At 38.3% G+C, this 17133-nt stretch overlaps 1 protein-coding gene across 7 annotated transcripts in view; it reads left to right on the forward strand.

Moving 5' to 3' along the window:
* LOC122698580 (SPHK1 interactor, AKAP domain containing) overlaps positions 1-17133 on the forward strand; it is a 185230-nt gene that overhangs the window by 62775 nt on the left and 105322 nt on the right. For all 7 annotated transcript variants that reach the window (XM_043909791.1, XM_043909789.1, XM_043909790.1 and 4 more), the window contains exon 3: positions 12469-12576. In XM_043909791.1, the coding sequence (XP_043765726.1) occupies positions 12469-12576 (108 nt within the window). The remainder of the gene's footprint in view (positions 1-12468; positions 12577-17133) is intronic.

A 17133-nucleotide genomic window follows, 5' to 3' on the forward strand; every position in this document is an offset into this window, starting at 1 on the left:
CCTGGAGTAAACATTCTGTTCCCCACCAGTCCTAAGAGGATTCACTTTCCCTGTATCCTGCCAGGCTTGCCTTTCTGATAAAAGTGCTCACTTTTCAGTTCTGCCAGTGGCAGAGTGGGAAGGAAGAATGTGACTCAGATAATCTTAAACAGTCCTCCTTAAGGGCCTTCTGGTTCATGAATCCCTGAGACTGAGTCTCTGCTGTGTGTACCTGCATTTACTAGGCTTTTATCTGTGTCTAGAGAAGGAGACCCATCTTGAAAGGGCTCTTCCTCTCAAGGATGAAGAGCATCCAAGAAGCAGGTATGTCCCTTAGCAAAGTATGCATCCCTCTGCGTACATCTTAGAAGGTAGTTGTTCCCAGCAGCATCTTGCAAAGAAGAGAAGAGTCAAGACGAGAATTGCCACTTTCTTATAATTGCCAAAGGCCAAATGCACATACCAATACTCAAGTGCTATGTGGCCAAACCTGCTGTCCCTTTGATGAGTAGCAAATCTGCACCACGTACACTTTGCACAAAAATCATCCAAAGTCAGTGGCAGACCTAGATATGCATTATGAGATTCCCTGGTGGCTCAGATGGTAAAGAATCTGCCTGTAATGCAGGAGACCTGGGTTTGATCCCTGGCTTGGGAAGATCCCCTGGAGGAGGGCATGACAACCCCATCCAGTATTCTTGCCTGGAGAATCCCCAGGGACAGAGGAGCCTGGTGGGCTACTGTCCATGGGGTTGCAAATCAGACATGATTGGAGCTACTCAGCATGCAGTGCACACAGATGTGCATTATAGATTTTCCTATATGTGTGTGTGTTTTTTTTTCCTGTATTTTGCTTCTCCTAACATGAAAAATCCTATTTCCATCACAGGTCATATCAACATGACAGCATTATATGGCACCTAAATAGAAACTAAACAGCAATTAATCGGCTATCTTCCATTTATGTCTAATTTGATGCGATTTAAATCAGACCATTTATAAAATATGCTATAATTGCCTTTACTGAGTATATCTGCTTCTGTAACTCTTGCATTTTATGCTTGAGACTCAAACTTGGTTATCATTTTCATGTGGAAAAAGCTCTGATCAGCTTTCAGAGCATTCTTCAGCCAGCTGACATCTGTGTGATGTGGAGAAGTAAACAGCCTGGCTTGATACTTCTAAATTGTCCTCTGTGCTCCTATACCATTCTTGTGATTGCATGGAAATACAATGTAACTTCCAGGATCCAAGTAATTGTGTGGCCCAGAAAAAAACAGGAAGCTATTTAACACTGCCCACCTAGTTCATTTCTTGAGGCATTAGGATACACTCTGGGCCAAGATAATGTACAAAATCTCCAGATTACATAGATGGGAACATTAACTTCAAAGGAGAGAGCCCTCTTGTTCATGAAACATGCATTTTCTACTCAGAGAGATACTTGCACGTGTGACATTTGTTGAAAGTACTTGTAAGTCAGTATGTGGATGTTGTTGCTTAGTGGTTAAGCCGTGTCCCATTCTTTTGCAACCCCATGGCCTGTAGCCTGCCAGGCTTCTCTGTCCATAGGATTTCCCAGGCAAGAATATTGGAATGGGTTGCCATTTTCTTCTCCAGGGGATCTTTCTGACCCAAGAATCGAACCTACGGCTCCTACACTAGCAGGCAGATTCTTTACCACTGAGCCACCAGGGAAGACTGGTATAAATCAGTATATTTCATGTTTACCAGAGGCAAGCTTAGTTAGACCGGGTACATATTGCTAAAAGCATCCCATAGATAAGGACTCTACTGCTATAGAAGTGCTGTTTATCTGGAGGTTAGTATGTTTATAGTGAAATATGAGAGTGTCACCTTCTTTCTTCCCTGGGAGTATTCCCTCCCACTCTGCTCCATAGTCAAGAAAGAATTGCGGATCCACTGTCAACCATTTCCTTCCCAGACTTCCAAACCAACAATGCCTTTGATCTGGTACTATTAAGGTTCTTTCCTTCTTCTTCAGTTCAGTTCAGTCGCTCAGTTGTATCCGACTCCTTGTGACCCCATGAATCGCAGCACGCCAGGCCTCCCTGTCCATCACCAACTCCCGGAGTTTACTCAAACTCATGCCCATCGAGTCGGTGATGCCATCCAGCCATCTCGTCCTCTGTCGTCCCCTTCTCCTCCTGCCCCCAATCCCTCCCAGCATCAGGGTCTTTTCCAATGAGTCAACTCTTCGCATGAGGTGGCCAAAGCATTGGAATTTCAGCTTCAGCATCAGTCCTTCCAATGAACACCCAGGACTGATCTCCTTTAGGATGGACTGGTTGGATCTCCTTGCAGCCCAAGGGACTCTTAAGAGTCTTCTCCAACACCACAATTCAAAAGCATCAATTTTTCGGCACTCAGCTTTCTTCACAGTCCAACTCTCACATCCATACATGACCACTGGGAAAACCATAGCCTTGACTAGACAGACCTTTGTTGGCAAAGTAATGTCTCTGCTTTTTAATATGCTGTCTAGGTTGGTCATAACTTTCCTTCCAAGGAGTAAGTGTCTTTTAATTTCATGGCTGCAGTCACCATCTGTGGTGATTCTGGAGTCCAAAAAAATAAAGTCTGACACTGCTTCCACTGTTTCCCCATGTATTTCCATGAAGTGATGGGACCAGATGCCATGATCTTAGTTTTCTGAATGTTGAGCTTTAAGCCAACTTTTTCACTCTCCTCTTTCACTTTTATCAAGAGGCTTTTTAGTTCCTCCTCACTTTCTGCCATAACGGTGGTGTCATCTGCATATCTGAGGTTATTGATACTTCTTAACAATGGAGAATTGCTAGTTCCAAGGTCTTAACAGAACTCCATTATTTTCCAATACTCTTGCAACAATCAGTTTTAAGATTGCTACTTTGTGCTAGGTGTCAGCCTTGTCATGAAAGAATGTTTCACATCCAGCCAACATGATTATTCATACTTTGAGAACAGTTTCCCCTTTTTGTCAAAGGAAGCTAAATACACAAAATGACAGGCAGTCAGCCAGAAGAATCATCATCAAAAGGAATATGTTATCTTAATATTTCATTCAATCTTCTGAGAAACTAAGACTAAACCACTGAGTGTTCTGTGCTGCTTTTTTCCTCCACACAATCATTTTATTTCCAGTTTGTTTCTTTGTCTTTTCTTAGGAGTTCAGTGTGCTTTCTAAAGCATAAGAGTTTCCCTGTGAGGTAATGAAAACATATTATCCCAGAGTGGAAAATAAAAGATTACAGAGTTCTCAGAAAGTTCCCTAAGGCACAGATTAAATCAACATAAAATTAAGTGTGTAAAGTGACACAAAATCTTCCGACTTCTAGTTCAGTGTATCTGGTGGGAGTAGTTCTAAGCTATTATAAAAATTTAAGCAAACAATTAAGCGTTACCTGAGCCAGTGACTAAATATCCAAAAATTATAATTAAACATTTTTTTTTCTTTTTTTAATTTTTTTATTAGTTGGAGGCTAATTACTTCACAACATTTCAGTGGGTTTTGTCATACATTGACATGAATCAGCCATAGATTTACACTTATTCCCCATCCCGATCCCCCCTCCCACCTCCCTCTCCACCCGATTCCTCTGGGTCTTCCCAGTGCACCAGGCCTGAGCACTTGTCTCATGCATCCCACCTGGGCTGGTGATCTGTTTCACCATAAATAGTATACATGCTGTTCTTTTGAAACATCCCACCCTCACCTTCTCCCACAGAGTTCAAAAGTCTGTTCTGTATTTCTGTGTCTCTTTTTCTGTTTTGCATATAGGGTTATCGTTACCATCTTTCTAAATTCCATATATATGTGTTAGTATGCTGTAATGTTCTTTATCTTTCTGGCTTACTTCACTCTGTATAATGGGCTCCAGTTTCATCCATCTCATTAGGACTGGTTCAAATGAATTCTTTTTGACGGCTGAGTAATATTCCATGGTGTATATGAACCACAGCTTCCTTATCCATTCATCTGCTGATGGGCGTCTAGGTTGCTTCCATGTCCTGGCTATTATAAACAGTGCTGCGATGAACATTGGGGTGCACGTGTCTCTTTCAGATCTGGTTTCCTCAGTGTGTATGCCCAGAAGTGGGATTGCTGGGTCATATGGCAGTTCTATTTCCAGTTTTTTAAGGAATCTCCACACTGTTCTCCATAGTGGCTGTACTAGTTTGCATTCCCACCAACAGTGTAAGAGGGTTCCCTTTTCTCCACACCCTCTCCAGCATTTATTGCTTGTAGACTTTTGGATAGCAGCCATCCTGACTGGTGTGTAATGGTACCTCATTGTGGTTTTGATTTGCATTTCTCTAATAATGAGTGATGTTGAGCACCTTTTCATGTGTTTGTTAGCCATCTGTATGTCTTCTTTGGAGAAATGTCTGTTTAGTTCTTTGGCCCATTTTTTGATTGGGTCATTTATTTTTCTGGAATTGAGCTGCAGGAGTTGCTTGTATATTTTTGAGATTAATCCTTTGTCTGTTTCTTCATTTGCTATTATTTTCTCCCAATCTAAGGGCTGTCTTTTCACCTTACTTATAGTTTCCTTTGTAGTGCAAAAGCTTTTAAGTTTCATTAGATCCCATTTGTTTAGTTTTGCTTTTATTTCCAATATTCTGGGAGGTGGGTCATAGAGGATCTTGCTGTGATTTATGTCGGAGAGTGTTTTGCCTATGTTCTCCTCTAGGAGTTTTATAGTTTCTGGTCTGACATTTAGATCTTTAATCCATTTTGAGTTTATTTTTGTGTATGGTGTTAGAAAGTGTTCTAGTTTCATTCTTTTACAAGTGGTTGACCAGTTTTCCCAGCAAATTTAAGCAAACAATTAAGCGTTACCTGAGCCAGTGACTAAATATCCAAAAATTATAATTAAACATTTTTTAAATTAAAAATTAGTACTTCATGATGTTAAAGAATATCTGGCTCTCTTAGCCATGGAAGTGGAAGATAAAATGCTCTTTCTCATCCCCTTCCCAACCATTCACACTGCACCAGCCATGATGGATTCTCTGCTGCTCTTCAACATCAACAAATGCATTTCTGCTTTGAACCTCTGTTTTTACTGGTGATCTCTGCTGAGATGCTCTTCCTTCAGATGGGTGTGTGGCTGGCCCTTCATTTCTTTCAGATCTCTGCTCAATGTCACCCTCACAGAGGCCAGAAAATATTTTCTCAAACTGTATCCCTTACATTTTCATTTCTTTCTCTGGCTTTATCATCACAGTGGTCACAGTAGTTTTCACAGAACATATATAAATATGGAAAATTTATTTGATTGTGGTGGGTCCTCCCTTGGCAGAATGAGAACAAAGCTCTCTGCTTTGTCATTATTTTTGTTTTGCCCACCCTCCGATTGCCTAGTAAATAAGCAACATCTTCTAAAAACAGTAGGTGTTCAACAAGCAGCCATTGAATGAATGAATGAGGGAATGAAAACAACATGCATGGCTTATCCTTCTCTTGGAAATGATATCCCAAAGTTAGTATCAAATTTAGAGTCTATTTAATGCTTTATGATTGATGAATATGGCTTGAACCAATATAGAATCTAAATTAAAATTTTTAACTTAAAAAAAGGAGAAAAATCTTTTAAAAATGAAACTAAGTCATGATGAAATACCATGGTGCACCAAGTAGAATGGCTCAAACTTGAAAACAAAAACTGACAATGCCAGGTACTGACAAGGATGCAGAGCAACTTGACCTCTGATGATGGGAATGAAAATGGCAAATTCACTTTAGAAGACAGTTCATCAGTTTCTTACTGAGTTACATCACTACCTAGTAATCTCATTCTTGAGCAAAACAAAAACTTAAATTCAGACAAAAACCTGTAAGCATATATTTATAGCAGCTGTATTCATATTTGGGCTTCCCTGGTAGTTTACCCCCAAATAGAAACTACTCATATATTCTTAATCTGGTAAATGGATATTTTTGAAAACATGCATACATCCAAAAAATGGAATACTGCTGGCAATAAAAGAAAATTAATACCCACAACTATGTAGATAAATCTTAAACACATTATGCTCGGGGGAGGGGGGGGAAACAGGTCACAAAAAGGCAACAAACTACATTATTCCACACATACAACATTTTAGAAAAGGCAAATTTTAGAAATAGATATCAAATCAGACTGCCAGAGTTTGGGACTTGGGTGGTCTTTTGACTAAAAGGAGCAGACGTGAATTTTGGGGGTGATGAAGCTGAACAGTTGTTCTACATTTTGATTGAGATGGTGGTTACACAACTATGTGGTTTCTTCAGAACTCATAGAACTTTACACAGAAAGGTACATTTCATAGGAATGTGTTATCTCTATGAATAAAATGTCATCCACAGTAGAGAGACCACTGTTTATTGCAGAGCAAATATGTAATAGTATTTAGTGAGTAGCTGCCTTCATTCTTCCCTAACATAATTTTCATCAACTCTTTGGCATCTTTTTTTTTTTTTTTTGGATTCACTGTGCAGCATGTGGGATCCTAGTCCCTGACCAGGGATCAAACCCTCACCCCCTACATTGGAAGGTGGAGTCTTGACCACTGGACTGCCAGGGATGTCCCAACTCTTGGCATCTCACTATGCAAATCTAATTGACCTGCTCACATTACAATCTCTTTGTGTAAAGAAAATTTAATTGAGTTTCCTAGAAAAGGCCAGAACTGCAGTAGGGGTCTGGAGAGTCTTCTCTGAGGAATACTCAAGACTCTCCTAATGGGCTTGTCTGGCTTCCTTTATATTGTTGCTCCTCTTTCTTTTTCTTTCCTTATCTCCAGCACACATCCATGGAAACTGTGTACCACATTTGAAAGGATGATTTTTCTTTAAGCAGTGTTTCCAAATCTTTTCCACATTATGACATGTATTTTTAAAATATTTGTTTGGAACTCCAGTAAGCAGATGGTCAAGGGTGCTTGCCCTAGAATGGCCAACCAGGTGCTGTCCAGCCTCCAGACAGCTGAATGCATCAGTGTCTCAGAGTCCCAGCACTTCTCAGCTTCTCTGAGTCCACTTGTTTGGGGGTCAGAGGGAGAATAAATCTGCTGCTGAAGACTGAGCTCATTGTTCTGATGATGTTATTCAATTAATGTGAAGCACAATTCCATCATTAATTGTGACACCTGTCATTGCTATTGTTGTTTACTCACTTAGTCGTGTCCAACTCTCTTGCAACCCCATGACTGTAGCCCACCAGGCTCCTCTGTCCATGGGATTTCCCAGGCAAGAATACTGGAGTGCGTTACCATTTCCTTCTCCAGGGGATCTTCTCAACCCGGGGATCCAACCTGTGTCTCCTGCATTAGCAAGCAGGTTCTTTCCCACCTAAGAACGTTCTCAGCCGGGTTCCAGGAAGCCCCGATGATGATACATATATTAGGCAAATACAGCATTTTGTGTGTGAAATTTTCACTTTTAAGAGCATTGATGCTACTTTACACCATGATACTTATAATTATCAGGAAAAAAAATTGACAGTATTTGATAGTATAGAAATAAAAGTGTGACTAAACTTAAATTGCTGTCTCCTCCAATTTAATTGCTTTTATTAATTTTAAAGCATTGCTCAGTAATATTTAGAGCTGTTTTCAGGTTATCAAGAACCCATCCATGTTCAGGTGCATGGATTCCACATCAATACTAAACTCCTGCAACTTGGTTTTCTATATAGAAAAGAAAAATCACTGTACAGGAAAGCAGAATGATCTTTCTTCATTGTTTAGGACACAATGAAATTTTAAGAGAAAATATGTCATTATTATTTCAAACTTGTGAATGCACAGCCTGTTTGTCATTAGCTCTTCATCTGAAATAATTGAACCTGCAGCTAAAAATAGCAGATAAATAACTGAGCCATGGAAAGCCTGGTGCGTTTTTCTTTTTCCCTACCCCCATCAGAAAGTGACTCCCTCTGCAGGGAGATTATATTCATAAAGCTTTAAAATCATTATATTTTCAAACACATATCCTTCTTTCAAGCATTCTTCTTTTTTCCTAATGATTTGTCTAAACCATTACACCAAAAGCTTTTCACAGGTCAAAATTGCTTAACATATGATGCTAAATGGTTTATTGACGCCTGCATTTTTATTCTCTTTGCTTATTTGCTTCTTAATATATTTGGGAATTGGAAGAGCAGAAGGAATGAAAGGAGAAGAGAGGCGGAGAGTTACTGTTATTCCAGAGAAGTGTGCTTCAGATCACATGATTTCATTGTGTACAGAAGACAAACTGAGCCTGGGAGCTGGTGGGTAACCTGACCACACAGACAGTCGGGCTAGGACTAGAACTCAGACCTTCTGACCACCCAGAACAGGTCCCTGCAGGAGAGATGGGTAAATGCATAGACATATATTTAGTAGAAATGGAAGATGAGAAATTATGTAACTTTACTACCTTGCAATGGAGCAATCTGTTATGGGGGCTTTGGGACCAGAGGGACTGGTTCACAGAGTGTGAAGAAAAAGTATAAATCCTTTGAAGTCTAGGCAAAGAGAATAATAATTTTTATAAGAGCTGATGTTTATTGATGCTTTCGAACTGTGGTGTTGGAGAAGACTCTTGAGAGTCCTTGGGTCAGCAAGGAGATCCAACCAGTCCATCCTAAAGGAAATCAGTCCTGCATATTCATTGGAAGGACTAATGCTGAAGTTGAAACTCCAAAACTCTGGGAGTTGGTGATAGACAGGGAGGCCTGGCATGCTGCAGTCCATGGGGTTGCAAAGAGTCGGACATAACTGAGTGACTGAACTGAACTGAACTGAACTGATGTTTATTGAGCACTTGCTACATGCCAAGAACTATTTTAAGCACATATCACATATTAGCCCTCAAATTCTACTTCATAAGTCTAGGTGTTTAATTCAGATAATAACTAAATAGAACCTTAGCCCAGAGAGTTCTCAATTAAATGTAGTATTTCTTGGTCAATAATTAAAGAATATAAAGTATTAAATAATTAATAACCTGTAAATATCTCTACCAGTACTCTTGCCTGGAAAATCCCATGGATGGAGGAGCCTGGTGGGCTGCGGTCCATGGGGTCGTTAAGAGTCAGACATGACTGACTGACTTCACTTTCACTTTTCACTTTCATGCATTGGAGAAGGAAATGGCAACCCACTCCAGTGTTCTTGCCTGGAGAATCCCAGGGATGGGGGAGCCTGGTGGGCTGATATCTATGGGGTCACACAGAGTTGGACAGGACTGAAGTGACTTAGCAGCAGCAAATATCTCTAAATAAATAGTGAGATTTAATTGTTGATAAAATCAAGTAAGCTATTTTTTAATTATGATGAATAAAATTCACATTTTAAGTTACACGGGGAATGATTATTCTTACAAGAGACATTCTCTTCAAAGTATTTGTTGTTAAGCAATTGAAAGATTTAAGTTGCATTTTAGTTATTTTTTAAATACATGACATGTTTTATTTTTCAGAGCAGTTTTAGGGTCACAGCAACATGTGAAACTGAACTTACACTTTTTAGGTGAGAAGATTTGCTAAAGAAAATTTGTCTTCACACATCTGAAATGTTTTCAATGTACTAATTTCCAACAAAGACATCCAATTTTCTATTTTCCTTTGTAGTTCATATCAAACAGTAACAATGAGAACCATGTATTGAGAGGATGATGTACCATCTTGCACAGTGCTGTGTTTGACACACGACATCTCTCTGAATACCCCAGTGATCCCACCTCCAAGTGGGTATTTACTGCCTCCGTTCACAGGTGTAGAAACTGAGACAGAATTTAAATCAGCCATCCAAGGTCTTCTTGCTACTAATGACCAGGATATGATTTCAACACAGATCACTAATGTCCGTTTTCTTAAATTCTAGTCTATACTGGAAGTAAAAGTGAATGGCAGTGGAAGAAGTGGACTGAGAATCTTTTTCTACTTCAAATAAAGTTGATCTAGATCAATGGTTCTCAATTTTAATGTTTCTGAAATCAAAACTCCTTTGCACTACAAAAATGTTGGGGACCTTGTGAAAATTTTTATTATATGGGTTGTTCTTATTGGTATATTCCATCTTATAAATTAAACCTAAGAAAAGTTCTGCATATAAGCAACATCATATCATATTTGTCTTTGGCTCACTTGTGGAATCTAAGAAAAATGATACAAATAAACTTATTTGCAAAGCAGAAACAGACTCACAGACTTCTAGAACAAATTTATGATTACCAAGGAGGAAAGGTTGGAGGAGGGATAAATTGGGAATTTGGGATTAACATATGAATCCTATTGTATAAAATAGATAACCAACAAGGACCTACTATATAGCACAGGGAACTCTGCTCAATACTCTGCAATAACCTAAATGAGAGAAGAATTTGAAAAAGAATAGATCCACGTATGTGTATAACTGAATCTCTTTGCTGTATACCGGAAACTAATGCACTGTTAATAAACTATACTTCAATATAAAATAAAAATTTTTAATTAAAAAAAATTAAAAATAACTTTTTCTATTTGCTAAATTGTGTTTTCAGGATATTTTGATGAAGTCTGATGCCACATAGAAACAAAAATGCCAAAACTTGTGCATGTGTGCTAAGTCTCATCAGTCATAACTGACTCTGTGATCCTACAGACTGTAGCCCACCAGGCTTCTCTCTCCATGGGATTCTTTAGGCAAGAGTACTGGAGTGGGTTGCCATTTCCTTCTCCAGGGGATCTTCCCAAACCAGGGATCAAACCCATGTCTCTTATGTCTTCTGCATTGGCAGGCAGGTTCTTCACCACTAGTGCAACTTGGGAAGCCCCAACAAAAACTTAAAGCAGCTAAATAAACATATAATTCATAAGAAAAAAAGCTAAGAAAATTCTAAATACGTTATTTCTTTAATCTTGAAATAGTAGTTAGAATTTAAATAGCCATAATTTATTACTTAAAAATAATTTTAAAATAAAAATAAACACACTGCATGTTAACATACATATTTTTATGGCCAATACGTATGTTTTCCAAAACAAAACAGTTCTGTGAGAAGAGTAACTTTATTTTACATTTTTAGCAAAACTCCTTAATATCTAACTTAATATCTAACTTAAAAGAACTCAGCTGGACTCTCCTATTTGCTTCTGCATTTAGCCTATTACATTATCACACTTCATGTGGAACCTGGAGAACTCCACTGACTACTCAGGAGACAATTCAATTGAAAAGAGAAAATAAAGACAATATTATTATGAAAATAATTTGACCACTGGACTCCCTGAAAGGCCCCAGGGACCTCTATAGGTCCCAACTCACACTTTAAGAACCACAATTTTTATATAAACTCTAAGAGACCTGAGAAGTTTCATCTCCGACTTTCATTTACAGTGATAACTGAAGTCCATCCACACTGACTCTTGGTATTGTTCTGTAAAAGAATGATGAAAATTTGTTATCTCCAGAATAATAAACCTTGAGAGGGAAAAATATTAAAATAATATTGTGTGGCTAACACAAAAACATTATAGAAAAATGTGTCGGAATTATATTTGGTTAACTCAGTATGCAGAGACAAAAATTATTTTTATAGAACAAAGGAAGACAATCCTTCAGTGTGCAAATGAAATATAATTGAAGTGTCATTCTATTTTTGTGGCAGTAACCAAAACTGATTAAATCTATTCTATTACTTAAGTGAAGGTGGTTGTCAAATATTGGCAGACATGTGCCCTAATAGAGAGTACCAGGAGAGCATAGAACTCTTATATGAGAAAAATCTTATACAATATTTGAATTGCTCTAAAACATCAAAAGCTGAATTACTTGATTGTTTATGAGACTACATCTTGAAAATGTTTCAGTTCAGAAATGTGAGTTTTCTTTATTTCTTTAAAATCAAAACCCAGAAACAAGACATTTGTAAACCATATTTGGTGTAGTTAATTAGTGTATTGAAATTCACTTTGCATTACTATACTGTTCCTACAAGGGAAATGGCTATGGTAATGCACTTACTTATTCCTAATAACTTTTAAACTTGGTGTAGGACCCTAAATGTTCTAAAAGAACTGTGCCTTATTTCATAGAGAAGTTAGCACAGCTGGAAAGCTAAAGAATAATAATTTCATTATTGCACCAAATGGAGAAACACTACATTTCAATCAAAAGTATTCACAGAATGTAAAAGAGCTCCAAGACTTAAATGAAGTGTGATCCCCACTGCCAATTGAACCATAACCCAAATAGTCATTTGACTGCAAGCTCTGCAAAAGTCACTGAAGTTTCCAGATGTTGAATTACGATGAGAGAAGAAACAACAATATTCACGTCAGTGCGTTCCTTTAAAGTAGATTCTTGGTTGACTGTTTTACATATTTTAGAGATGCTGTTATTCTGCAAGTATTTTTTCCCCTAATCTCCAGATGCTCTGAGGCCAGCAAAACACTTCTAGATTCTTTAGAAAAGAGCTCTTTGTTTAAATAGAAAGTCTTGCCAGTAGCTCTGAGAAGGTTTTCTTGGTTTCCTTAGATTCTCCGCAGTAATAGCCTGCTGGAGTCTACAGACTACTGGCTGCAGAATCAGAGAACACCCTGCCAGATTGGTTTTGTGGAAGACAAGTCTGAAAACTGCGCTTCTGTAAGTAAACACAGCTCTGGGGCTGCGGGCTGAAAAAGTGGGGACTCGTGAACCTGTGCTCATGAGGACATAATCATTAAATACAGCATTGGGAAAGTAACCTTTTGAAAATATGCAGTTGGTTTATACAGAGGGTGACAGGCCAAAGCTCATGATTCTTCTGCTTTTCTCATTTCAACAGGCAAATTAATCTTACCAATTCTCTATCCATGTTGTTTTTATTTTTAAAACTGAGAAAAAGATTCAGAAATAGAATTGCATGATGAGAAACAAAAGCCCGATCAAGAGCTCTCTTAGATTCTTTTCAATATATTTTATCACTTCTTCTAATAGGTATTTTCCAACGTGAAAACTGTAAAAATGTTCTACCACTTTTATATGTTATTGTCGTTATTTGAAAACCTTCTCAACATAAGAAATACACAAGCATGAATTTTAATATTCTGTACTGTATCTGAGCTTTACATATAGAAACCCTCCTTTTCAAGGGAAGAGATGTTCTTATAGATAAATGTTTCTTGTGGCTTAGATTGTAAAGGCGTATTGTTGATATGAGAAATCAACACTGTGATCTCTTCTTCCTTTATGAAGTAGTCTGCTTCCTGTATGTTCTACAGAGCTACATGTTTCATTTTAACTGAAATTACCTAGCTCTTATGGGGTCATAATTACAGAAATTGGGGGAGAATATTTCCAAAGAGGAGAGAAATGTAATTCTCATAACTAAGTTGAGAGCATCAGCTCAGAGCTATTCCTGGAGGTAAGTTGCATGCCAGCATTTCTGTTAAAAGAAAAAAAAAGGAAGCTGAAAATGGGATGGAGAAGCTTTTTATATATAATGAGCAAAACCAGAACTGGCAGACAGAGAATGTAAAACATTTCACACTGCAGAGTCTCATAGCCCAACAAAAACAAAGTCCATTCAACACACTAAATTCAATCTCTTTGTTTAGGCAAAATGATTTGATTGTGCTATTTGGGGGACTTTTTAATCCCTTGTCCAGAAAACCAGTTGATGGCTAAAAATCTTTGGTGAAAACAGAAAGGATTAGGTGGTGAGCTATTTAACAGCAATACCTTCTTTGGAAATTCAGTTCTAAGATGAGATAGAAAATTCAGGCATTTGCTGATACTAATCTCTAATTACACAGCTATGAATTGCAAAAGGGAGAGAAATGGAGAGGAAAAGCTATCGGCATCTACACTTTAGTCAAAGGCTTCATCCAGGCAGCTCCTAAAAATGAGTCTGTCATTTGCAGCAGGCACCAAAGTTGAGGCACTAACAATTGCATAATAAAGGGCAAGGAGGTCTTTTTTAAACTTCATATTTTTGGAATCTATATTGAAGAAGTGATAATTTTATAGCCAAAGTTAAGATTACCACTGGATCTTAGATCTCCCTAAGTGTAAGAAAGTTCTACTCACAACCCCCCACCCCAATCTCAAGGAACTCACATTTGGACGTAAACGACTTTCTTTCTTAATGCTTTGTCCCTTTACTGTTTCAGATGACATCAGTGCGTTTGAGCTAGCTGATTCATGCTGTCTTTATGGTTCTTTCTATTCTTCCCCAAAGGGGAAAAATCTAAACACAAATAAAAGGCATACTGGAAGGCTTATTTTTCTGCAAGAGTTAATAATAAATGAAACTGACTCAAACGTTAAAAATTGTCCATGACTCTAAACTTTAAAGAGATTTCACAATCCCTATGAAAAATAAACCTTAACCTCTTAAAAAGTACTTTGCAGTTTACTTTTTCTTAGCTTACAAGTCCTTTCTCTCTTAGTTGGCATAGAAACAGAGTCTAGACCTGGACATTGCTGAAGCGAAGCTATTGTCTAGAGGGAAACAGCTCTGATCTACAGCAGTGGTTGGGCTTCCCCTGGTGGCCCAGCAGGACAGAACCCACCTGCCAATGTAGGAGACGCAAGAGATTCGGGTTCGATCCCTGGGTCAAGAGGGAAGATCCCCAGGAGACAAAAACAGCAACCCACTCCGAAATGCTTGCCTGAAAAATCCCCTGGAGAGAGGAACCAGGAGGGCTACAGTCCCTGGTGTCGCCAAAGACTCAGACATGATTTAGTGACTAAACAACAACAATAACAACACAGCACTGGTTGACAGGACAAGAATTTCTTGCCCAAAACAGCTACACACAAGGAAGAAGTAGCCACATGGGCAGAGAAAAAGTACATAATTCCACTTCCAAACAAATTCTCCTCAGTAGGATAAACATGAAAGTGTAATTTAAGGAAACCATAATACTGTGTTTTTAAATAATATCTTCATTAAAGTATAGTTTAAGAAATTATTCTGAAGAGATCATCCTGAATCTACATCTATTAACAAGTAATCACAATGAATTCTGAGGACCCTAAAGCAAAGTTGCCCCATATTTTATTACTTTGTACTCTGTTCTAACTCTGGGGGATCCTCCGCTATGTTAATTGTTGCTTCTTTAACTCATTTCTTCCAGATCAAACTTTGTATACAGCTGTTTCATATCCAGTTTTGATTGGCTTATTACCCATCATGCTAAACTTTAAGTATCTGGATTTGCAGTTTCTCAAAACTAAGTGCCTTAAAGTACCAATATTTTCTGAACACAAGATGTTCATTTTTAATTTTTATTGAAGGACAGTCTCAGGCATGGAAACCCTTCAGGGTGTTATGGGCTTGGGTCAGTAGAGCTGTTTGTTCCCAAGCATCAAACGAGCTTCAAAAATCAGATTTGATCATTATCTCAGTAAAGAACTGCTTTCATTTCACAGCTAAAATGATGTGTCTTAGTGAGCTGTCTGAAGCTATCAGACATGCGATAGGTGCTCTATCATGATCTATATGGGAGAAGAATCTAAAAAAGAGTGGATATATGTGTATGTATAACTGATTCACATTGCCTTACAGCAGTAACTAACACAACATTTTAAGTCAACTATGTTCCAATTAAAAATCAAAAATATAATAATAAAATTAAAAAAGAAATATGATAGGCCAGCCAAACTTGAGAGAAATCTGACTAAGAAGCCCCCTGAAAGTCACTCTTAATATTTTTTCCAAAAGATATTAAATATGAAAACTGTGCTTTTGCGTTTGTAAATAGAGTTGGCTTCCCAGATGGCTCAGTGGGTTCAGAATCTGGCTGTAATGCAGGAAATACAGGAGACGTGGATTCCATCCCTGGTCGGGAAGATCCTCTGGAGGAGGAAATGGCAGCCTGCTCCAATATTCTTGCCTGGAGAATCCCATGGACAGAGGAGCCTGGTGGGCTACAGTCTATAGGATCACAAAGAGTCTGACATGACTGAACGACTGAGCACAGAGCACAATCAAATTACATTATGTTTTTTTATTTCTGACTTGCCTTATTCTGAGGGAAAAAAGCATACATCAGCCTTGGAGATTTTTTTAATCTAATTATTTAAAAGAGGAATGTGGTGTAGAATAATAACATTGGAAGCCAATATCTAAATCCAGAAGCTGAGGCATTATCTTAGTAGAAGTCCTTAACTTGAGTGGTAGGATGTGGACGTTTTAGGAAGCTTGACATTTTTAAATTAAAAACTAATTTAGTTACTTTTTAACCCCTATTTCTTTTTCAATTCAGTGACTCAGTTGTGTTCGACTCTTTTCAACCCCATGGACTGCAGCATGCCAGGCTTCCATGTCCATCACCAACTCCCAGAGCTTGCTCAAACTCATGCCCATTGAGTCAGTGATGCCATACAACCATCTCATCCTCTGTTGTCCCCTTCTTCTCCTGCCTTCAGTCTTTCCCAGCATCAGGGTCTTTTCCAATGAATCAGTTCCTTACATCAGGTGGCCAATGTATTGGAGCTTCAGCTTCAGCATCAGTCCTTCCAATGAATATTCAGGACTGATTTCTTTTAGGATTGAATGGTTTGATCTCTTTGCTGTCCAAGGGACTCTCAAGAGTCTTCTCCAACTCCACAGCTCAAAAGCATCAATTCTGTGGCACTCAGCATTCTTTATAGTCCAACTCTCACATCCATACATGACTACTGGAAAAACCGTATCTTTGACTACATGGACCTTTGTTGGCAAAGTAATGTCTCTCTGCTTTTTAATATGCTGTCTAGGTTGGTCATAGCTTTTCTTCCAAGGAGCAACCATCTTTTAATTTCATGACTTCAGTCACGAAAATCATCTGCAGTGATTTTAGAGGCCAAGAAAATAAACTCTGTCAGTGTTTCCATTGTTTTCCCATTAATTTACCATGAAGTAATGGAGCCAGATGCCATGATCTTCATTTTTTTAATGTTGAGATTTAAGTCAGCTTTTTCACTCTCCTTTTTCACTTGCATCAAGAGTCTCTTCAGTTCCTCTTTGCTTTCTGCCATAAGGGTGGTGTCATCTGCAAATCTGAGATTATTGATATTTCTCCCAGCAATCTTGATTCTAGCCTGTGCATCATCCAGCCTGGCATTTCTCATGATGTACTCTGCATATAAGTTAAGTAAGCAGGATGACAATACACAGCCTTGACGTACTCCTTTCCCCATTTGGAACCAGTCTGTTGTTCCATGTCCAGTTCT

This window comes from Cervus elaphus, chromosome 8, assembly GCF_910594005.1.
Source record: "Cervus elaphus chromosome 8, mCerEla1.1, whole genome shotgun sequence".
Taxonomy (NCBI): domain Eukaryota; kingdom Metazoa; phylum Chordata; class Mammalia; order Artiodactyla; family Cervidae; genus Cervus; species Cervus elaphus.